The sequence below is a fragment of the Oncorhynchus gorbuscha genome, linkage group LG01, assembly GCF_021184085.1.
Source record: "Oncorhynchus gorbuscha isolate QuinsamMale2020 ecotype Even-year linkage group LG01, OgorEven_v1.0, whole genome shotgun sequence".
Taxonomy (NCBI): Eukaryota; Metazoa; Chordata; class Actinopteri; order Salmoniformes; family Salmonidae; genus Oncorhynchus; species Oncorhynchus gorbuscha.
In genome coordinates, this window is record NC_060173.1 from 96979497 (window position 1) to 97004593 (window position 25097).

General features: G+C 42.5%; 2 protein-coding genes across 3 annotated transcripts in view; one reads left to right on the top strand and one right to left on the bottom strand.

Moving 5' to 3' along the window:
- Window positions 1–746: 746 nt before the first annotated feature.
- LOC124046753 (mediator of RNA polymerase II transcription subunit 4-like) lies at window positions 747–4763 on the bottom strand. 2 transcript variants are annotated; one of them, XM_046367494.1, is made up of 8 exons: window positions 4638–4763; window positions 2906–2972; window positions 2495–2665; window positions 2296–2353; window positions 2102–2188; window positions 1734–1865; window positions 1362–1574; window positions 747–942 (listed from the first exon to the last, which is right to left on the bottom strand). In XM_046367494.1, exons 1-7 carry the CDS (start codon window positions 4706–4708, stop codon window positions 1402–1404), a joined length of 759 nt encoding a protein of 252 aa, XP_046223450.1. In that variant the 5' UTR covers window positions 4709–4763; the 3' UTR covers window positions 747–942; window positions 1362–1401. The 2 variants fall into 2 exon arrangements, with proteins under 2 accessions (XP_046223450.1, XP_046223441.1); XM_046367485.1 differs by having other exon boundaries at window positions 747–1574.
- Window positions 4764–4874: 111 nt separating this feature from the next.
- The window catches only part of LOC124046746 (integral membrane protein 2B-like), a 29682-nt gene continuing 9459 nt past the window's right edge, over window positions 4875–25097 (top strand). Inside the window, exon 1 of the mRNA XM_046367472.1 lies at window positions 4875–5153. Coding sequence (XP_046223428.1) covers window positions 5073–5153 — 81 coding nt within the window. The 5' untranslated portion in view covers window positions 4875–5072. The remainder of the gene's footprint in view (window positions 5154–25097) is intronic.

The following is a 25097-nucleotide window of genomic DNA, read 5'->3' on the forward strand; positions in this document are numbered from 1 at the left end:
CATACTTAAAACGAGGTCATGGTGGCCTTTCAAATTGTTTTCTCTAAGATGAGCAACACAAACGTATTTACTCAAAAGTGGTATTTATTTATCCGGTTTGGAAAAACCTACTGTATATACAGACCTATTTACACATGGAGCAAACACTCATCAGTCAAACAAAACAAAAATTACTTTCTATATAAAGAATATATGGTGTGCTTGATGAACCTTGGCCGGCAAGTGTGAACCCCGGCAAGCAGAAGAAATTAAAAATCTACTCCTGGAGAGATGTTTTAACCAATAGCAGAAACGTTAAGGAGCACTTGGGTTTAAATCTGCAACACATTATTTCAAAACAAATACATTTATATTCCCTTCAAGGGTACATGTACTTTTCAACACTATTCCCCATTGTCAGTCTCTAAAAAAAAACAAAATAAACAAATGATGGGGAGCCAGATAGACAATGAAAGGAATACGCTATTGTTATCACCATCAGAGTTATGCAGTATCAGACATTTCCCTGAACTGAATCAGCGTATCCAAATGTGTTCGATGAGGTTGAGATTAGGGCTCTGTGCAGATCAGTCAAGTTCTTCCACACCGATCTCGACAGACCATTTCTTTATGGACCTTGCTTTGTACATGGGGGCATTGTCATGCTGAAACAAGAAAGAGCCTTCCCCAAACTGTTGCCACAAGGTTGGAAGCACAGAATCGTCTAGAATGTCATTGTATCTTGTAGAGTTAAGATTTCCCTTCACTGGAACTAAGGGGCCTAGCCCGAACCATGAAAAACAGTCTCAGACCATTATTCCTCCTCCACCAAACTGTACAGTTGGCACTATTCAGTCGGGCAGGTAGCGTTCTCCTGGCATCCGCCAAATCCAGATCCGCCCGTCGGCCTGCCAGATGGCACACACATCACTCCAGAGAACAGCACTGTTGACAGGGGCAGCTCTAGCAGGGTAGAAATTTGACAAATTGACTTGTTGGAAAGGTGGCATCCTATGATGTTGCCAAGTTGAACGTCACTAAGCTCTTTAGTAAGGCCCTTCTACTGACCAAGTTTATCCATGGAGATTGCATAGCTGTGTGCTCGATTGCATACACCTGTCAGCAAAGGGTGTGGCTGAAATAACCAAATCCACTCATTTGAAGGGGTGTCCACATTCAAAAGTATATATAGTGTATTACATTGGGGATGACATAATTTAGTACAAATGTTTCATCAACAAGCTGGGAAAAGAGAGGGTCAGAGTGATCAAACTCTAGCTTTTCGTATAGGTTATGAGTGTGATGGATAGCTGGCTCTACGAGGTACTGGGAGTGTCCAATTCCCAACACACAGTCAGCTGATGATTCAGATATATACACACAGGTGGGCAGGCTGATGGACAGACACACGCACTCAGCCAGTCAGTCCGAGTCGCTGCTGCTGCTGGATGAGTCTGTAGACATAGCTTCTACGTCATCCTCGTTCTCTTTGTTGTGGCCGGGGGGCTCCAGCCCAAAGTCGTTGCCATGAGGCGGGGGGAGCATACCCACTGAGACGTCGGACGATTGCCAGGGGTACTGGGGCGTAAGCACATCTGAGGAGGGAAGGAAGGAAAGAGTATTTGAGCTGTGTGATAGGGATAGTATTATACAGTATAGTCCACAGAATCATATCAAACACACAGACCATAGAAGAAAATAATAGTTGACTTAATTTGTAGAAGAAAGGAACCACACATAAAACAAAAGCATACCCGGCAATCTCCCAGCAGCCAGTGCATCTCCAGGGAGGTGTCCGTTCACGCCATTAGTTGGCAGATTGCTCATGTGACCCAACATTCCACTGCGCATCTCCAGGTCAGTCGGGTAAGGTCTACGTGGATCACCTGTTATAAGGAATGTCATCAAGTCGATTGAAGAGTAATTACTGTAGTATTGTGAATGCTAGTCACTGCTGTGATAGGGAGTATTTGAACCTCAGCCACTATCACTACCGAGAGGAAATTCCAGTCTGGAGAGAAGGAACATGCAAGGAAAGGAGGATCTGGGAGAGGTAGTGATGGGGGGGGGGGGTATCTAAGACTTCAAAACAAAATAAAAAAAGGTCATAAAGAAGACAAACCTGGTACCCAGTTGAGAGGGGCACACACTGCATTGCTGGCACTAATCCTGTGGGCATATTTGATGATCTCTTCTGAGGAGATGCTGCCTGAAAGACAACAGTTATTTTAGTTTCACATCTATAATCTCTGGTGGTATTTATGTATCAGAAAGCTCTCCAGGTACTCAGACGAATGCTGTGAAAATCAGGCTCACCTTTTCTGGCCTTATCAATAGATTTTAGCTTCTCCTTTGCTTGGTATACAGCAGTCGCCTAGAAGAGAGAAGTTTGGGCAAAAAAGGTTAGGTTGAATCAAAGCCATAAACAATGTGCTGTTGGGTTCCAATTTAGTAAAGGAAACACATTCTATACTCTTTAGGATTTCTTATCATTCTCCAGCGCCACTATTCTCACCAGTATATGTTCAGCCTCCTTCAGCTGTTTCTGGAGCTGCTGGATGTCGCAGTCTCTCTTCTCCACCTCCTTCTCCAGGACCTGCATCTCTTGGTGCACCTTGCCCTGCTCCTGTGCCACCCTCATCAGCTCCTGGAACTCTCTGTCTCGCTGCACCAGCAGCTCCAGGATCTACTCACAGCAAAACACGTGCATTCAGACTTCTGACCGACTGCACATTGTAAGATAGACTACTATTGACACAAAGTTGTGTGGAGAAAAGCACTCTCAAACCTATTTCATAAAATGCAAACTAAATCTGAGTGGTATGTTCAGTTATGGTGCACATCTTATAATTCTTTGAATAGCTTGGATTGCAGATATTGTTGCTACATTTAAATATAGTTTTAGGTTGAATCAGGTGCCTGTTACCTGGGTGTCCTCGCCTCCTTGGGGGAGTTTTTGGCTCCTTGACAGTGCAAGCATCTCTATCAATTCCCTGAAATACGAGTAACATTGGGTTTTATTCACTGCTCAAAAAAATAAAGGGAACACTTAAACAACACAATGTAACTCCAAGTCATTCACAATTCTGTGAAATCAAACTGTCCACTGAGGAAGCAACACTGATTGACAAATGTCACATGCTGTTGTGCAAATGGAATAGACAACAGGTGGAAATTATAGGCAATTAGCAAGACACACACAATAAAGGAGTGGTTCTGCAGGTGGTGACCACAGACCACTTCTCAGTTCCTATGCTTCCTGGCTGATGTTTTGGTCACTTTTGAATGCTGGCGGTGCGTTCACTCTAGTGGTAGCATGAGATGGAGTCTACAACCCACACAAGTGGCTCAGGTAGTGCAGCTCATCCAGGATGGAAAATCAATGCGAGCTGTGGCAAGAAGGTTTGCGGTGTCTGTCAGCGTAGTGTCCAGAGCATGGAGGCGCTACCAGGAGACAGGCCAGTACATCAGGAGACGTGGAGGAGGCCGTAGGAGGGCAACAACCCAGCAGCAGGACCGCTACCTCCGCCTTTGTGCAAGGAGGAGCAGGAGGAACACTGCCAGAGCCCTGCAAAATGACCTCTAGTAGGCCACAAATGTGCATGTGTCTGCTCAAACGGTCAGAAACAGACTCCATGAGGGTGGTATGAGGGCCCGACGTCCACAGGACACCAAGATTGGCAAATTCACCACTGGCGCCCTGTGCTCTTCACAGATGAAAGCAGGTTCACATTGAGCACATGTGACAGACATGATAGAGTCTGGAGATGGTGGCATTTCTTTGGGGGGCCGCACAGCTTGAGACCATATGCTGGTGCGGTTGGCCCTGGGTTCCTCCTAATGCAAGACAATGCTAGACCTCATGTGGCTGGAGTGTGTCAGCAGTTCCTGCAAGAGGAAGGCATTGATGCTATGGAATGGCCCGCCCATTCCCCAAACCTGAATCCACTTGAGCACATCTGGGACATCATGGCTTGCTCCATCCACCAACGTCCAGGTCTGGGAGGAGACCATCCGCCACCTCATCAGGAGCATGCCCAGGCGTTGTAGGGAGGTCATACAGGCACGCGGAGGCCACACACACTACTGAGCCTCATTTTGACTTGTTTTAAGGACATTACATCAAAGTTGGATCAGCCTGTAGTGTGGTTTTCCACTTTAATTTTGAGTGTGATGCCAAATCCAGACCTACATGGGTTGATAAATTTGATTTCCATTGATAATTTGTGTGATTTTGTTGTCAGCACATTCAACACATTCAGATCTAGGATGTGTTATTTTAGTGATCCCTTTATTTTTTGAGCAGTGTATATACACAATCCATGGCTGACGTTATAGCCTATACAACAGTAGTTCACAACATTTTTCGGTTACTGTACCACCAACTGAATTTTGCTTTGCCTGGAGTACACCTAATGTACCCCCTCATGTGCATTTAACCAGTAACCCTATGATCTCATGAGTCTTCTCAAGTACCCCTTGTGGATAGGCCAATTACCCCCAGGGGTCCCGGTACCCCTGGTTGGGAACCACTGGCCTAGCAGTAACATTACACTCAGAACACGAAACGTAGGCATTGTTGACTAAACTACAAACTAGATCATTTGAATGGCTGTTCAGGAAACAATTATTCCGGTGAGAAAATAATACATTCGTACCTGGATAACACTTCTAAATCGTCCAGTACCGATAATAACCGCTCTTTCGTAGATTTATCAGTCACCGCCATTATTGTTTCCACGCCACTGCGCAGAACAGGAAATAGAGCTGATGTTTTTTTGTGTGGAAATTAAAGCGTGCTTAGCGACGTCTGTTGGAAAGGAGTGAAAAGGCATTCTGTTGGCAAAGTCACTGAGGCAAAAATAGAAAGAGGCGGAGCCACATCTATACAGAAGAAAATAGTATTCTCTGGAAGTTAGGTGCTCGGCGCTCAGCTGTTGAGTTGAGGAGAATATTTGGTTGAGTCGGGCAGCACGAGCTGTGTGTGTTTATCTGCGCGGTCGTAGGAGCTACAGCAGCAAGATTCCAAAGAAATTCGACGTGCTAAACACACTCGCTCTGTTATTTTAAAATCAACCAGTGCAAATTTCACGATGGTGAAGGTATCCTTTAATTCAGCCCTCGGGCAGAAAGACATGAAAAAGGACAGCGAAACCCTAATTCCCGAGGACAAGGTGAGTAATTACAACTGCGAATAGCCTTCAAGGATTGTGTTATTGACTGTACGTTTGTTTATGTGTAACCGTGTTTTTGTCGCACTGGTTTGCTTTATCTTGGCCAGGTCACAGTTGTAAATGAGAAGTTGTTCTCAACTGGCCTACCTGCTTAAATAAATAAAGGTGAAAAAATAAATAATAATAAGTACGTTAACGTTGGTTATCTAACGGCAGAAAACATTGTCACAGTTGAACAGACACAGATGGCAAAATTAAGACGTCAATCCCCTAGTTAGCTCTTTTAGCCAGATCAGAGATTAGCCAATACATTATATATAGCTAGCTAATTACCGAAATTAGATACATTTGAACTAAGCGAAAGTAATATTTGGCCAAATGTGTCTAAATTTAACATTTAGGTCTGAGACTTGCTTAATCAGCTCTCAACAATTCACTGACCACCATTATCTAACGTGAAATTATAGCCTACAGGGGCTGCCAGTTACTGCTTTCTTTCCCCTTTGCAAATGGCAGGCTGAATGTCAATTTAATGTTTAGAGTTTTGGAGATCAGCTGGAACTTCTTTGTCACTTGAAGCCAGCATTTGTTCTGTCCCCGCTGTTTACATTGATACACCATCAACTGTTCTTTCTCATTCCAAGAACAGCAGTAGCGTTTTGATAAGGGTTATCAACACTGAATTGTCATCATTCTGTTGTTTGTCAGTGTTGGTTGGACCAAGAAATGGACAGATACAACATTCATTTCTAAGAACGGTATGATGCCAAGTATTTTGAAATAATCTAAAATAAGAAACTTTATCCCCAGGGGGGAAATTTATATTGCACATTAACAACATCTTAAAAATACATGAATAAATATGGTATATGAAATATGCAGTACAGACGCCTACATGACACAATGCATATGCTTACAACTGATAAGAAGAGTAGGAGTGTGAGACAGCACTCATATGATGTCTGCTCACTTATCATCAAATACATGCCAATTGGGCAGGTTGCCTCTGAGAAGATGATGTGAAGTGGCAGACGAGTCTGCATTGCAAATAACTCCATCTGTCTCCGCTCGCTGACTCATACCATTCAATACATTTTTCAGTACACAGTTCTGTCTTCTATCCTTCCACCCATTAAGATTCTCACAGCCTAGACTGTTTCCCCTTGAGGAAATTTGTCTTGGGTCTCCCAACAAGCCCAGCGTTGTATTACATTTATCACAACACAAAACAATACAGGGTTACATACAGTCAATATGGATAATGGAACTACCATGCATTGGTAAAATCTAGCTTTATTTATACAGCACATTTCAGACAATATGCTTTACAGGAAAGCATCTTCAGGTTCTCCGGCAGGCTATTCCAGAGGCTGGGGGCATAATCACTGAGGGACCTACTAGGTAGATACCATTAAAGCATGTCTGACATGTATTTTGGTGCACAATTGTGGGTTGATTTCAAAAACCAATAGAAGAATCTTAAAATGTATTCTAAATCTCACAGGCAGCCAGTGCAGACCTTAAAACTGGTGTAATGTGTGCTCTCCATCTTGGTCATTACGTGTGCTGCAGCATTCTGTATGTTTTGCAGTTGACAACTTTAGTTCAGAATCTAAATCAGGTTTTTTACCTGGTGTTTTATCTTTATTGCCTGTGAATTTAAATGTGCGGCTAGATTCTCTCTGTGCTTTGGCTCTGACAATAAGTACCTCGCTCTTGTCTTGATTTAGCTGGAGGAAGTTGTGAGTCATCAAAGTATTTTAATCACTTATGTAGTCTAATAATTGATTTGTGGAGCTAAAATCCTCTGGTGGCACAAATGTAAAGTTGTGTATCTTGCTGTGCTTTCTGATAATGCTGTCAAGGGGATATATATATATATATATCTCACACACAGTTGAAGTCGGAAGTTTACATACACCTTAGCTAACTACATTTAAACTCAGTTTTTCACAATTCCTGACATTTAATCCTAGTACAAATGCCCTGTCTTAGGTCAGTTAGTAACACCACTTTATTTTAGGAATGTAAAATGTCAGAATAATAGTAGAGAATTATTTATTTAAGCTTTTAATTTCTTTCATCACATTCCCAGTGGGTCAGAAGTTTACATACACTCAATTAGTATTTGGTACGATTGCCTTTAAATTGTTTAACTTGGATCAAACGGAGTGTGGTGTCAGGAAAATAACCTCACGTTCAATGTCAACAAAACAAAGGAGATGATCGTGGACTTCAGGAAACAGCAGAGGGAGCACCCCCCTATCCACACCGATGGGACAGTAGTGGAGAAGGTGGGAAGTTTTAAGTTCCTCGGCGTACACATCACGGACAAACTGAAATGGTCCACCCACACAGACAGCGTGGTGAAGAAGGCGCAATGGCACCTCTTCAACCTCAGGAGGCTGAAGAAATTTGGCTTGTCACCAAAAACCACTCTCAAACTTTTACAGATGCACAATCGAGAACATCCTGTCGGGCTGTTTCACCGCCTGGTACGGCAACTGCTCTGCCCACAATCGCAAGGCTCTCCAGAGGGTAGTTAGGCCTGCACAACGCATCACCGGGGGCAAACTACCCGCCCTCCATGACACCTACACCACCCGATGTCACAGGAAGGCCAAAAAGAACATCAAGTACAACAACCACCTGAGCCACTGCTTGTTCACCCTGCTATCATCCAGAAGGCGAGGTCAGTCCAGGTGCATCAAAGCAGGGATCATGAGACCGAAGCTGTTTTTCAATCTCAAGGCCATCAGACTGTTAAACAGCCATCACTAACATTAAGTGGCTGCTGTCAACATACTGACTCAAATCTCTAGCCACTTTAATCATTCAAAATTTGATGTAATAAATGTATAACTAGTCACTTTAAACAATGCCACTTTGTATAATGTTTACATACCCTACATTAACTCATCTCATATGTATATACTGTACTCTATACCATCTACTGCATCTTGCCTATGCCGTTCAGCCATCGCTCATCCATATATTTATATGTACATATTCATATTAATTCCTTTACACTGGTGTGTGTATAAGGTAGTTGTTGTGGAATTGTTAGATTACTTGTTAGATATTACTGTGTGGTCGGAACTAGAAACACAAGCATTTCGCTACACTCGCATTAACATTGCTAACCATGTGTATGTGACCAATAAGATTTGATTTGACTGTTTCGACAAGCTCCCCAAACTAAGTTGGGTGAATTTTGGCCCATTCCTCCTGACCGAGCCGGTGTAACTGAGTCAGGTTTGTAGGCTTCCTTGCTCGCACACGCTTTTTCAGTTCTGCCCACAAATTTTATATGGGATTGAGGTCAGGGCTTTGTGATGGCCACTCCTATACCTTGACTTTGTTGTCCTTAAGACATTTTACCACAACTTTGGAAGTATGCTTGGGGTCATTGTCCATTCGGGAAGACCCATTTGTGACCAAGCTTAAACTTCCTGACTGATGTCTTGATGTTGCTTCAATATATCCACATAATTTTACTTCCTCATGATGCCATCTATTTTGTGAAGTGCACCAGTCCCTCCTGCAGCAAAAGCACCCCCACAATATGATTCTGCCGCCCCCGCACTTCACGGTTGGGATGGTGTTCTTCGGCTTGCAAGCCTCCCCCGTTTCCTCCAGACATTACCATGGTCATTATGGCCAAACAGTTCTATTATTATTTCATCAGACCAGAAGACATTTCTCCAAAAAAGTATGGTCTTTGTCCCCATGTGCAGTTGCAAACTGTAGTCTGGCTTTTTTATGGCAGTTTTGGAGCAGTGGCTTCTTCCTTACTGAGCGGCATTTCAGGTTATGTTGATATAGGACTAATTTTACTGTGGATATAAATACTTTTGTGCCTGTTTCCTCCAGCATCTTCACAAGGTCCTTTGCTGTTCTGGGATATATTTGCACTTTTTGCTACAAAGTACGTTCATCTTTAGGAGACAGAACGCGTCTTATTCCTGAGGCATGAAGGCTGCGTGGTCCCATGGTGTTTATACTTGTGTACTATTGTTTGTACAGATGAACGCGGTACCTTCAGGTGTTTGGAAATTGCTCCCAAGGATGAACCAGATTTGTGGAGGTCTACACATTTTTTTTGTGAGGTCTTGGCTGATTTCTTTTGATTTTACCATGATGTCAAGCAAAGATGCACTGAGTTTGAAGGTAGGCCTTGAAATACATCCACAGGTACACCTCCAATTGACTCAAATGATGTCAATTAGCCTATCAGAAGCTTGTAAAGCCATGACAATTTTCTTGAATTTTCCAAGCTTTTTTAAGGCGCATTCAACTTGGTGTATGTATACTTCTGACTCACTGGAATTGTGATGCAGTGAAATAATCTGTCTGTAAGCAATTGTTGAAAAAATTACTTGTGTCCATGTAGAGGTCGACCGATTTTTATGATTTTTTTTCATCACCGATACCAATTATTGGTCCTCCAATCAAACACCTTTTGGAGGAGCAAAAAAAGCCAATACCGATTAATTGGCTAATTTTGTTTTTATTTAAAAAAATAATATATATATATATAGGGCAAAAAAGTATTTAGTCAGCCACCAATTGTGCAAGTTCCCCGACTTAAAAAGGTGAGAGGCCTGTAATTTTCATCATAGGTACACTTCAACTATGACAGACAAAATGAGAAAGAAAATCACATTTTAGGATTTTTTACTTATTTATTTGCAAATTATGGTGGTAAACTTTTGTTATTGACCAAATACTTATTTATCTCAATACTTTGTTATATACCCTTTGTTGGCAATGACAGAGGTCAAACGATTTCTGTAAGTCTTCACAAGGTTTTCACACACTGTTACTGGTATTTTGGCCCATTCCTCCATGCAGATCTCCTCTAGAGCAGTGATGTTTTGGGGCTGTTGCTGGGCAAGTGTAAAGGAATGAATAAGAATATGTACATGGCCGAACGGCATAGGCAAGATGTAGTAGATGGTATAGAGTACAGTATATACATACGAGGTGAGTAATGTAGGGTATGTAAACATTTAAAGTGGCTTGTGATACATTTATTGCATCAATTTTTCCATCTTAAAGTTGGCTAGAGTTGAGTCAGTATGTTGGCAGCAGCCACTCAATGTTAGTGATGGCTGTTTAACAGTCTGATGGCCTTGAGATAGAGGCTGTTTTTCAGTCTCTCGGTCCTAGCTTTGATGCACCTGCACTCACCTCGCCTTCTGGATGATAGCAGGGTAAACAGGCATTGGCTCGGGTGGTTGTTGTCCTTGATGATCTTTTTGGCCTTCCTGTGACATCGGGTGGTGTAGGTGTCCTGGAAGGCAGGTAGTTTACGTTGTGCAGACCTCACTACCCTCTGAAGAGCCTTACGGTTATGGGCGGAGCAGTTGCTGTACCAGGCGGTGATACAGCCCGACAGGATGCTCTGTAAAAGTTTGAGTGTGTTTGGTGACAGGCCAAATTTCTTCAGCCTCCAGAGGTTAAAGAGGCGCTGCTGCGCCTTCTTCACCATGCTGTCTGTGTGGGTCGACCATTCCAGTTTGTCCGTAATGTGTACGCCGAGGAACTTAAAACTTCCCACCTTCTCCACTACTGTCCCGTCAATGTGGATAGGGGGGTGCTCCCTCTGCTGTTTCCTGAAGTCCACGATCATCTCCTTTGTTTTGTTGATGTTGAGTGTGAGGTTATTTTCCTGACACCACACTCAGAGGGCCCTCCCCTCCTCCCTGTAGGCCGTCTCGTCGTTGTTGGTAATCAAGCCTACCACTGTAGTGTCGTCTGCAAACTCTATGATTGAGTTGGAGGTGTGCATGGCCACGCAGTCGTGGGTGAACAGGGTGTACAGGAGAGGGCTCAGAACGCACCCCTGTGGGGCCCCAGTGTTGAGGGTCAGCGGGGTGGAGATGTTGTTACCTACCCTCACCACCTGGTGGTGGCCCGTCAGGAAGTCCAGGACCCAGTTGCACAGGGCGGGGTCGAGACCCAGGGTTTCAAGCTTATTGACGAGTTTGGAGGGTACTATGGTGTTAAATGCTGAGCTGTAGTCAATGAACAGCATTCTTACATAGGTATTCCTCTTGTCCAGATGGGTTAAGGCAGTGTGATTGTGTCATCTGTGGACCTATTGGAGTGGGTTTAGTGTGTCAGGTAGGGTGGAGGTGATATGGTCCTTGACTAGTCTCCCAGCACTTCATGATGATAGAGGTGAGTGCTATGGGGTGGTAGTCATTTAGCTCAGTTACCTTAGCTTTTTTGGGAACTGGAACAATGGTGGCCCGCTTGAAGCATGTGGGAACAGCAGACTGTTATAGGGATTGATTCAATATGTCCGTAAACACACCAGCCAGCTGGTCCTCGCATGCTCTAAGGACGCGGCTGGGGATGCCGTCTGGGCCTGCGGCCTTGTATTGTCCTCAAGCAAGCAAAGAAGTTGTTTAGTTTGTCTGTGAGCAAGACATCGTGGTATGCGATGGGGCTGGTTTTTCTTTTGTACTCCGTGATTGACTGTAGACCCTGCCACATACCTCTCGTGTCTGAGCCGTTGAATTGCGACTCTACTTTGTCTCTATACTGATGCTTATTTTGTTTGATTGCCTTGCAGAGGGAATAGCTACACTGTTTGTATTTGGTCATGTTTCCGGTCACCTTGCCCTGATTAAAGGCAGTGGTTCATGCTTTAAGTTTTGCGCGAATGCTGCGGTTTCTGGTTGGGGAATGTTTTAATAGACGCTGTGGGTACAACCTCACCGACGCTCTTGCTAATAAACTTGCTCAGCGTTTTCATCAATGTTGTTGTTCGACGCTATGCGGAACATATCCCAGTCCACGTGATCGAAGCAATCTTGAAGTGTGGAATCCGATTGGTCAGACCAGCGTTGAACATTCCTGAGCTCGAGTGCTTCCTGTTTTAGTTTCTGTCTATAGGCTGAGAGCAACAAAATGTAGTCGTGGTCAGCTTTAACGAAAGGAGGGTGGAGGAGGGCCTTATATGCGTCGCGGAAGTTAGAATAACAATGATCTAGGGTTTTGCCAGCCCGGGTCGCGCAATCGATATGCTGATATAATTTAGGGAGCCTTGTTTTCAGATTAGTCTTGATATTTAGAACTTGACCGTAGAGGCCGACCCTCCTCTCCAGTCTGTCCAGAAGGACATCATGGTCAACAGTGTCAAATGCTCCACTATATCCAAGAGTACAAAGATCGAGAACTGTTTGGCATCTGTGTTGGCTCTAAGATCATTTACCGATAAGGCTGTCTCTGTGCTGTGGTGGGCACAAAAAAACAGATTGGAATAAAATCTGTGGTATCTTCAGTGGTAAGATAGCGTTTCTTAATAATGTGTTCAGTAATACCCTGTTCTATGGGCTACAAGCTAGTAAAAACAAAGTGGTGATCAGATAAAGCAACATCAACAATAGAGGATATGTCAGTAGAAAGCCCCTTGGTAATAACCACATCCAGATTATGGCTGCGGTTATGGGTGGGCCCAGTAACATGTTGGATAAGGTCCATGGAGCTCAAAGGATTCCTAAATTCAATGTCCTTGGAGTCAGTCTCTTTGTAAACATGAATATTAAAATCCATTTAATTGTTTACAAAAGTTCAAACTGGAGAGAAAGTGGTCAACTCACTTGCCACTGTAGGTATTAAAGGGTGTCAACTGAATTGATGATGACCTCACCAGCTACTATTTGACCTACCACCCTAACTTTCTCATATAGGTGGGATATTCCACCAACCTCAGTGAGTTTCTGTGGTTTTCCACTAGAAATGTGTAATTGGACCTCTTTATCTTGACCACAAACTGTACAGAGATAGGCTTTTGATTTTAATCTTCCCACACATTCGTAGCCTCTGACCTTATAGTCCTTCTGTCTGTCTGTATAATCACAGTTATGTTCTTCCTCCCTGGTTTGAAGTGGCCTTTAACAAATGCATTTTTCTCCTCTGCAGGGGGATTTCTGTAGCTTTGCCTAGTGGTTCCACATGCTATAATTAGTTTATATTAAAATCTTCAGACTTTATTCACTTGAATAACAAGATGAATAAGACCTATCATTACAGTATGCTTGCTCCTTTGAACCTTTTGGGGTAATTATTTTGGTAACTGTTATCTTGTTTTCTTTGGTAAGTCAGCGTTTTCATGCTGGCCAAATGTTTACATCAATAAGTTTTGAGTTTCGAGGCAAAGCAAGAGGTAAGAGAGGCAAGAGTAGCCTTCTCTAGGACCCAATAGGCAACATTCATTCAGGATTGTTCCTTGAGGCATTTAGGCATAGGCTCCATTCCAAAAAGCCAACATTTCTTGTGCTTCGTAGATGTGCTGGCTGACAATGGCACGAAAAGGATGTGCACGCATCGGTGGCCAGGAAGGCGTGTGCATTATGATTCTGAATGGTCAGATAGCTAGTAACAATGACAAGCAGCTGCCATGTGAGGAATCATAGGTGGCTTGTTTCTGCTCTAGAATCTTATTGTTTCTAATAATTAGCTGGGTGATAAGCCGAATCAGGTTAGTTACAACTGGGGAGCGGAAACCTTCGGGAGGGTAGATCTCCAGGAACATGGTTGGAGACTCCTGGTCTAATTCAACCCTGTCTGTTTTGCCCCATAGTTATGTTTTTGTTTCTAAATACCAACCACTTCCCAGTAGGCAAGATAATGCTTCCCTGGCTGGGAAAGCAGTCTCGGGGAATGTGAAGGTCAGTGGCAGTAGCTCATCAGATGGCGTGAGAGATGGACAGTGGGAGGGTCGGCTCTTGTTCACACTCTGCCTGATTAACAGGCGCAGAGTGATTGGCAGCGGGCAGGAGACAGGGCAGCTGCACATGCCTTGTGTGTATCAGGGGTTCTGCCAAGAGCAAGCCAGAGTGCTCCTCTGCAACCACTTAACAGTTCACTAATATTGTGTAAATATTGCCCAACTTCATAATTATACAGACACTCTCTAACAACACAGAGGCACCCTAGAATATGGTAATATTATAGGGCCCTATAAAATCTGCGATGCAGACGGACACGGAATCAAGACATTGAAACGGAATTCAACAATATAATTTTTTTTTAAATTTGACATCAACTAACTCCATTGAACTTAGTAGAAAATTCCTTAATTTTCCTGAGATTATCATATGACATGAACAAAATACATCGATGATGCCCCTGTCTGTGTGCACATTTGTTTACCACTTTGTGTAGCTGTTAGTGATGATGCTAATGTAATGACGACCGCCTTCTGGTAAATGGAAATGCTTTCCCAAAAACCTTTTCAATTAAATATGAACTACAAAGTAGCCTATGCCTACCTGGCAGAATGATCTCATGATTATTTGCATCAATCCAGTGGACATTTGTTTTGCAAACACTGCAATCACATGAGTGCTACAGAAACCCCGCTAACCAAATAAAGGTCTCTGGCTGGTGCCCAGTTGAGTAAAAGGGTAACTACACCCAAAATTCAAAATGTTTCCCAGACCTCAAATGTGGTCTCCTGCTGTTTCTGGCATTGCTGTGGTCTTAGAAAAACAACTAAATTTGATATTCTATTAAATGCGATTTGTAGAGCAATAACCTTAAACAGAAAACTTTGAAAAGTAAATGGAGAAAACAGAATTTGTGAAAAAAATTAAGCCAATTTTTTTATTTTATTTTTTATTATTTTTTAAAAATAAAATAACGTTTTGTTTAAAAAACATTTTTTTTATAGGTACTAGCCACGTTCTAAACCAAAAAACAGGCGGCCCAGCGAGCGCACATCAGCAGGTCTAGAAGGAGACAGAGTTGATGGCAGATCCCCATGGTGTATGCATGACCTCTACTAGGCAACTTTCAAGGGGATGTCTATCTGGTCGGCTTGTTTGAACACAGAAGCCGATCTGATGTTGAGTTAACACCTCAGTCTTTTCCTGTCAGCCAGTGTTTCCTCTATATTCACTTAGCAGCGGTGGCCCAAATTGTTGCCATGGCTCCAAAAAAATATGATAGCATTTTTTAAAATATATTTTCTATTTCTGCCGAGATGCGCTTTTTAAAGGGATAGTGCAAGACGTTGGCAATTAAGCCCTTTTTCTACTTACCCACAGTCCAATGAACTGCATACAGTTTGAAGGAAGTTTGTAACTACTGTTAGCGCAATGTCTGGAAGTCTATGGGGACAGCTACCCTTTCCACTGCTGCTTAAAAAAACCTAGGGGAAACGCTGTATCAGCTACTAAGCTAGTTGTTATTAGACTGCTGTGGCAGCGTGTCTGTACATCAATGTGAACTGTAGCATGGAAATAAAGGATGGGGCATGCAAATGTACAGTAGGCTGTTAATGGAAGTTTTGGGCTGTATCAATGCCTGTCTGTAGATGGGAGAGAGATGACTTGTATGGAAATTAATACAAATGAAGGTCAAATAATATTCAGCAGTGCACAGTAGAGGTCGACCGATTATGCTTTTTCAATGCCGATAGCGATTAATCGGATGATGAAATAAAAGAATTGTATTTGTAATAATGACAATTACAACAATACTGAATGAACACTTGTTTTAACTTAATATAATACATCAAGTTCAACTTAGCCTCAAATAAATAATGAAACAGCAAAGTGTTGGAGAAGAAAGTAAAAGTGCAATATGTGCTATGTAAGAAAGCTAACTTTTCTGTTCCTTGCTCAGAACATATGAAAGCTGGTGGTTCCTTTTAACATGAGTCTTCAATATTCCCAGGTAAGAAGTTTTAGGTTGTAGTTATTATAGGACTATTTCTCTCTAACATTTTGTATTTCATATACCTTTGACAATTGGATGTTCTTATAGGCACTTTAGTATTGCCAGTGTAAGCGTATAGCTCCTGCCCCTCTCCTTGCCCCTACCTGGGCTCGAACCAGGAACAGATCGTCAACAGCCACCCTCGAAGCAGCGTTACCCATGCAGAGCAAGGGGAACAACCACTCCAAGTCTCAGAGCGAGTGACGTTTGAAACGCTATCAGTACACACCCCACTAACTAGCTAGCCATTTCACATCGGTTACACCAGCCTAATCTTGGGAGTTGATAGGCTTGAAGTAATAAACAGCTCAATGCTTGAAGCACAGCGAAGAGCTGCTGGCAAACGCACGAAAGTGTTTGAATGAATGCTTACGAGCCTGCTGGTGCCTACCATCGCTCAGACTGCTCTATCAAATCATAGACTTAATTATAACATAATAATAACACAGAAACACGAGCCTTAGGTCATTAATATGGTCGAATCCGGAAACTATCATCTCGAAAACAAGACGTTTATTCTTTCAGTGAAATACAGAACCGTTCCGTATTTTATCTAATGGGTGGCAAGTCTAAATATTCCTGTTACATTGCACAACCTTCAATGTTATTTCATAATTACGTAAAATCCTGTCAAATTAGGCGGCCCAAACTGTTGCATATACACTGACTCTGCGTGCAATGAACGCAAGAGAAGTGACACAATTTCACCTGTTTAATTTTGCCTACTAACCTGGATTTATTTTAGCTAAATATGCAGGTTTAAAAATATATACTTCTTCTGTTTTATTGATTTTAAGAAATGCATTGATTATGGTTAGGTACAGTCGTGCAACGATTGTGCTTTTTTCAGAAATGCGCTTTTGTTAAATCATCCCCTGTTTGGCGAGGTTGGCTGTCTTTATTAGGAAAAAATAGTCTTCACATTTCGCAACGAGTCATGTTAGCAAGCAATATTAACTAAATATGCAGGTTTAAAAATATATACTTATGTATTGATTTAAAAAAAGGCATTGATGTTTATGGTTAGGTACACATTGGAGCAACGACAGTCCTTTTTCCGAATACGCACCGCATTGATTATATGCAACGCAGGACACTCTAGATAAACTAGTAATATCATCAACCATGTGCAGTTAATTAGTGATTATGATTGATTGGTTTTTATAAGATAAGTTTAATGCTAGCTAGCAACTTACCTTGGCTTCTTGCTGCATTCGTGTAACAGGCAGTCTCCTCATGGAGTGCAATGTAATCAGCTGGTATGATTGTTGGACTAGTAAACTGTAAGGTTGCAAGATTGAATCCCCGAGCTGACAAGGTAAAAATCTGTCATTCTGCCCCTGAACAAGGCAGTTAACCCAACGTTCCTAGGCCGTCATTGAAAATAAGAATCTGTTCTTGACTGACTTGCCTAGTTAAATAAAGGTGTTAAAAAATAAAAATAAAATAAAAATTTGGTGTCCAAAAATACCGATTTACGATTGTTATGAAAACTTGATATCGGCCCTAATTAATCGGCCATTCCAATTAATCGGTCGACCTCTAGTGCACAGACTAGGCCTTGTGTTCTGGCTTATGCATGGGATGCTTTTAGAGTAAAGGCATATTGGACAGTAGAGCTGGCTTGGCTCTGAACTCTTTTCTTCATTATCCATGCTAACTACTTTGCTGTTTGAGCCTATCTTAAATAAGACCTACTGGCAATGAGTTCACTGCGCATTACTGAGGATATATTCTGGGCATGTTGGGGTGGAGATGGGAGGAGACAAGGATTTAGTTGCCTGTGCATGTTTATTTACATGTGCTTGCTTGTCTGTGTACTGGTTGTTGTTTTTTTTATCTTACCTATATTTAACGGCCCCTAGGAACAGTGGGATATCTGCCTTGTTCAGGGGCAGAACGACAGATTTTAACCATGTCAGCTCAGGGATTCAATCTTGCAACCTTTCGGTTACTAGTCCAATGCTCTAACCACTAGGCTACCTACTGTGTTACCTAGTTGTTGTGGGTGCGTGTCAATTTATTGTATTGTGATTTTGTTTAATACGAGTGGAAACATGATGGTATGACCATGGTGAAGGCTTATCGTCAAAGGCTTAAATTGGGTTGTTGCACCCCACAGATTTCCTTCTCTCTTGTGCACATATGGAGCCATACCTCCTCAGCAGAAACAAGTGTGATATGGTTCTGAATTGTCTGGTCTAGAGCCCAGGCCAAAAACAACCATTTGATCTATCAGCAGACAGTTGGGGCCTTGTAGAAGAGTCAGATGGGGAGAGGGGTGCAAATTGAAGTAGATGGGAGGGAGAATAGAGGGCTAGTCTGGTACACAGTACTCTCACACTGGCACTGCATGCTCATGCTGCTTATGTTGCTATCTGAGCCTGTGTGTTCCATGCGCCTGTGTGTTCCATGCGCCTGTGTGTTCCATGCGCCTGTGTGTTCCATGCGCCTGTGTGTTCCATGCGCCTGTGTGTTCCATGCGCCTGTGTGTTCTACGAGGCATGTGGATCCCTGGGGGGATTACACCCTAATCGCTCTGACGGACTCAGCCAGGGAGCTTTAGCCTAGTGCCTTCCACAGAGCGTCGACCACTAAAACTGGGAGAGATTAACCAACCAGCCTCGAGAAAAGGCAAGCAGAGTACAACGTCCCTCCTCTCATTACATTCACTCCATTCAAGGTACACGATGTAGAAATCACTCTGCCATTTTCTGGTTGCTAAAATTAAAATAGTTCTCCTAATTTCAGTTTGTGACAACAAGCTAGTATACTGTACAGAACCATTGTACCATCTAAACCGCTGTGAAGTATCTTTTCAATAACCAAAATATTGTGTTTTCAGCTGTTTGAAGCTGGTGTACAAAACCGAAAGTAAGACGCAAAAACTAAATTTAAGAATGGGAATAGAACAGATCAACCACTTCTAAGACTTGCTTTCAATGTGAATTTGGTCAGGTTGCCCAAAAAGTAACATATTGCAGCTTTCACTTCACTCACTGACTGACACTCAGGCTGTGTTGAAATACTCATACAAACTGTACTATTTGTGACTTGAATTTAGTATATAGTTTGCTTATTGGTCATAGTATGGATATAGTTATTAAGCCAAAAGGTCCTGGATGTCGTACTAAATTAGCCGAAATACGAAGTATACAAGCAGTGTACACAATTTCTGTGCTTTTAGGGCCCACAATGCAATTAAACAGAAAATGGCCGTGGCTTCACGTTTTCAGAGTATAAGAAAATGGCGGAAAATATGCAGCCGAAGTCCGACGAAACGGATACAAATTCTTTGCTTTAACTAATTATGACAAATGTTAATAAAATGTTGCGCAATGTAATAATGTCAGGAACTTGCCAGGCAGTATATTAACTAACTACGCAATGTTTATTGACTTGATTATTGACATCATTCTTAGCTGAGTGGTATATTCGTTGTGCATTTCAATGGACATTGTTAATTCTGGCTATTTACTCCGATTTCAGATCACGCTCGGCTGAGTGTGCCAGAGCGCAGAATAACTGCTGAATTTACGACACCTGTAGAATATGGCCGGTGTCAGTAAACATCTGCAAAAAAAGTGTAATTCAATTGTTGCAGCACAGTTATAGTCGCCAGCGCTCTTGATGACATGAAAACAGCCTAACCAGCTCTGCTAGGACAAGTAAAATGGTCACAGTGCGGGGTTCTCTCATTTGTGTCTGGAAGTAGCTAGCCAACGTTAGCCAATTAGCTTGGGTGCTTGACTGCCGTTGAATGCTCCAGATTGAATTTACAAACACACCCAAAATCGTAAAATGTCGAGCTAGTCATTTGATATGCTAGCAAGAGGTTGCTTAGCAACAACATCAACTTCCGGTAGACAGGCGATGTGCTAGTTCGCTCAACCAAAGGATACCTTTCGTTTACAGTATACTAAAATTAAATAATAGTATGTAGTATACAGTATTTTAGTATGGGTATTCGAACACCGCTTCTGTCACTCCATTTACCCCCCCCCCCGAACTCACTACCTCTGGCCCTAAACCCCAGAACAAGCTCACCTCCACCCCAGACAGTCTGCACAGTGCCCAACAGACTAAACAACATGGTTGCCTCTACCTCCACGCTGATTATCTCTTTCAGAATGAAGGATGAGGTTTCACAGAGAATCCTTGAGTTACTGAAACTGTAGCTCTTCTTCTGGCACAGTGATAGACTACATCACTCCAAGCTACTGAAACTCTACCTCTTTTCAGGGTATTGTTACATTTCTGAACTTTGACTGAACATCTTAATTTTAATGTGAAAGTAGAAAGGGAAGTATTTTCTCTCCTTGCTGGGAAAGAGGCATACTATAGCAATAGAAATTCAGAAGTTAAACAAATTATACTCATGTCACTGTCATTTATGAGAATGTAAATGCCACTGTAATACAGTACAGCTTGATCATGAAGACCAGTGTGTCAGTACCACTGAATTAGATATAGGCCTAGTCTAGGCCAGGTAGTTTGCATACTGAACTTGGCCACACCTGCTGTATCATCGTCATTCGTGGCAGCAGTAGGTTGGGGAGCAAGTGTAAACTTGCAGGAACACACCTGAGGGACAGATGGGTCTTGGTCGGAACAGAGGGAGAGGCTAGACGACGAAAACAACCAAGGGATAGCTCAGTTGGTAGAGCATGGCGCTTGTAACGCCAGGGTAGTGGGTTCGATTCCCGGGACCACCCATACGTAGAATGTATGCACACATGACTGTAAGTCGCTTTGGATAAAAGCGTCCGCTAAATGGCATATATTATTATTATTATTATTATATTATTTAGTTTTCTTACAATAGGATGTGTGAGCAGCTGAGTTTATCCTCAATGCCATAGGGATAAAGGAGAGGCCAAAACAACATTTTGGAACTCATGAATACACCCTCCCAACCCACGTAGCATATGGTTACCTCTATACCATGTGAAAACCCCATCATGAGGTCTCATCAAAGGTAAAGCATACATCTTTGTCTGTTGTGGCTTCCTCCAAAGGGGTGAAGACCCAGCAATACTTTGAAGCTCAAACACATGGCTCATGTGGGGTCTCGTACCATATAAGGAACGGGGCATTTATCTGAGAGGAAGCACAAGTGTTAGTGTGTATTGGTTTCCTTGATATGGGTGGTTTGGACACACAGACAGAGCATTGATCATCACCCTAGCGTGACTGATGTGACTGCAGCCCAGATGAAGAGCCTGTGGCCTGAGGGGGCTTGGCAGAGCAGTGGAGCTGAAGCCAATCTCTGTCTGAGCAGAGTGGGGAGAGTAAACATGAACAAAGTATTTGGCATTAGGAAAAGATTAAGCTGCATACAGTAAAGCACATCAAGTATTTTCAAGCAAATGATGGAGTGTAAAATAATACAATTGTAACTATCGACACTTGGTCTTTATCGAGACCATTAGGTATTTTTTTCTGTCCCCCTGATGAATATCTACTTGGATATCCCGTACCAGCTTCAAGCCTCTGGATGTGTGTATGTTCTAACCCTTCTCTCACGGAAATGGGGAAATAAACATCATCAGAACAGACGAACACAGAAGAGGAAGTGAATTGTAGCCGGCCGGGAAAACAAAACTCAAGTTAATTTGAGCACAGCAGCCTTGTGGTCAGATTTCAATGAGAGAAAAAACCAGAGGGGAAGTATGTGGGTTATGGTATGAGAGTAAACTTTGGTAAAGCCTCTTACTCCAAACTTAGTGTATCCACACCAAAGACACTGGGGTGTTTCAGAAATTCTCAAACCCATCGGTTTGAATGTTGGGTCACGTTCATGGTTTTGGGCACATAGTTACCCTACCAGACTGGTACAAAACCATCTCTGAGAAGTACAGGAAGTAAGCAGTGATCTACCCCAGCTAGAGATGTGATCACTCTGAGTGTGTTTTGGTGCGATGGTGTGAGATGTAGGCCCCACCACATCATTTGAATCAGTTGTTGTCATTGGAAGAAATCAAATATCCCAGGAATGTTCCATATACACACAAATCATATTTCTCTCGTTTTGTGCACAAATTTGTTTACATCCCTGTTAGTGAGCATTTCTACTTTGCCAATATAATCCATCCACCTGACTGGTGTGGCATATTAAGAAGCTGATTAAACGGCGTGATCATTACACAGGTGGGGACAATCAAAGAACACTCTATAATGAACAGTTTTGTCACACAACCCAATGCCACAGATGTCAAGTTTTGAGGGAGCGTGCAATTGGCATGCTGACTGCAGGAATGTCCACCAGAGCTGTTAACAGAGAATTGAATGTTAATGTCTCTACCATAAGCCACCTCCAATGTCATTTTGAGAATTTAGCAGTACGTCCAACCAGCCTCCCAACCGCAGACCACGTGTAACCACGCCAGCCCAGGACTCCCACATCTGGCTTGGTCTGAGACGAGCCACCCGCTGAAACTGTGGGTTTGCACTAGAGGTCGACCGATTATGATTTTCCATGCCGATACCGATTTATTGGAGGACCAAAAAAGCCGATACGATTAATCGATCGTTTTTTATTTATTTATTTATTTGTAATAATGACAATAACAACAATACTGAATGAACACTTATTTTAACTTAATATAATACATCAATAAAATCAATTTAGCCTCAAATAAATAATGAAACATGTTCAATTTGGTGTAAATAATGCAAAAACAAAGTGTTGGAGAAGAAAGTAAAAGTGCAATATGTGCCAAGTAAGAAAGGTAACGTTTCAGTTCCTTGCTCAGAACATGAGAACATATGAAAGCTGGTGGTTCCTTTTAACATGAGTTTTCAATATTCCCAGGTAAGAAGTTTTAGGTTGTAGTTATTGTAGGAATTATAGGACTATTTCCCTCTATACCATTTGTATTTCATTAACTTTTTGACTATTGGATGTTCTTATAGGCACTTAGTATTGCCAGTGTAACAGTATAGCTTCCGTCCCTCTAGTTAGCGCGTGCTAACTAGCTAGCCATTTCACTTCGGTTACACCAGCCTCATCTCGGGAGTTGATAGGTTTGAAGTCATAAACAGCGCAATGCTTGACACACAACGAAGAGCTGCTGGCAAAATGCACGAAAGTGCTGTTTGAATGAATGTTTACGCTTCTGCCTACCACCGCTCAGTCAGATACTTGTATACTCAGTCAGATTATATGCAACGCAGGACACGCTAGATAATATCTAGTAATATCATCAACCATGTGTAGTTAACTAGTGATTATGATTGATTGTTTTTTATAAGATAAGTTTAATGCTAGCTAGCAACTTACCTTGGCTTACTGCATTCGCATAACAGACAGTCTCCTTGTGGAGTGCAACGAGAGAGGCAGGTCGATATTGCGTTGGACGAGTTAACTGTAAGGTTGCAAGATTGGATCCCCCTAGCTGACAAGGTGAAAATCTGTCGTTCTGCCCCTGAACAAGGCAGTTAACCCACCGTTCCTAGGCCGTCATTGAAAATAAGAATGTGTTCTTAACTGACTTGCCTAGTTAAATAAAGGTATAAAAAATAATAACAAAATATATATATCGGCGCCCCAAAATACCGATTTCCGATTGTTATGAATCGGCCATTCCAATTAATCGGTTGACTTCTAGTTTGCACAATGGAAGAATTTCTGCACAAACTGTTTAACCGTCTAAGAGAAGCTCATCTACGTGCTCATTGTCCTCACCAGGGTCTTGACCAGATAGTATGTTCGGGGTCGTAACCGACTTCAGTTGACAAACGCTAACCTTCGTTGGCCACTGGCACGCTGGAGAAGGAAGTGGGCTCTTGACAAATTAATCATGGTTGCAACTACCAGGGAGATGTGTATGATGTCGTCTGTGCGAGCGGTTTGTTGATGTCATGGGGCACTCTGTTCACAACGTTGGTGGAGTTATGGTATGGGCAGGCATCCGCTACGGACAACAAACACATTTTACAGTGAAGAGCTACTGAGGCCCATTGTCGTGCCATTCATCTGCCGCCATCGCCTCGTTTCAGCATGGTAATTAATGGTCCCGTGTCGCAATGATCTGTACACAATTCTTGGAAGCTGAAAATGTCCCAGTCACCAATTGAGCATGTTTGGGATGCTCAGGACTGACTTGTACAACAGTTTGTTCCAGTTTTCCTCAATATCCATTCCAGCCACTTCACACAGCTATTGAAGAAGAGTGGGACAACATTCCACAGGCTACAATCAACAGCCTGATCAACTCTGTGAAGGAGATATCACACTGCATGAGGCAAATGGATACTTGTTGGTTTTCTTATCCACTCCCCTACTTGCCTTTAAAAAATAATATATGACCAACAGATGTATATCTGTATTTCCAGTCATGTAAAATCCATAGATTTGGCCCTAATGAATTTATTTCAGTTGACTGATATTCCTTATGAACTGTAACTCAGTGAAATATTTAATGTTGAGTTTATTTCTGTTCAGCGTATTACCCCATTTCCTCTTACCGTAAATCGAAGCCTATCTCTGGGAACTCCCTGCATTCACTCATAAAAGGCAAAACCGCTCTGGCATTTATCTCATGGGCAAGAGATTAGGTGTAAACGCACCCAGAAAGCCCAAGGAAATATTCCCTTATTGCTATCTCTTGTAGGCTACATCACTTGCAGCCAAGGAGACTAAAACAAAGTGAATAATGGGATGAATGTTAATCTCTTTCTCCAGTGCCAGCTTTTGATCTTCCTAGAAACCCCACTATGCTGCTCCCAGAGTTGTTGACGTTATTAAATTGATTGAGGTCAGGCTGACTTAATTCTTGGGAATTGGCTAGTTGCTTGATTCTTCTCGTTGCAATGTAGCTTTTCAGCTGAAGTTTGGTTGTGAAAAACGTCTCTTTCTTTCAATGAGCTCCTTTTGACCTAGAAACATGACTCATGTCATATCTTTTACAACAACTGTAATGATGAGCTCAGCAATGTTCTCAGTCAGCAAACTTGTTACTTCGGAGGCCAACTCTAGAACTTCCTCTTGTTGAAATGGACGTCGGGCTGTTACTGAAGAAGGTTAATACTTTGGTGGTGGATAATGATTGTCTGCCATTGCCATTACCCTGGTCAGCTAGACCAGGGGTCAACCCAATGCCTAGAAAACCCCTTCACGAGGTGATATGCAGTTGGTGGAGGGGACATGCCTTGGCATGTTTAAGGAAGGGAGACCTTATTGCTGGTCAGAGTCCATTAAGTCTG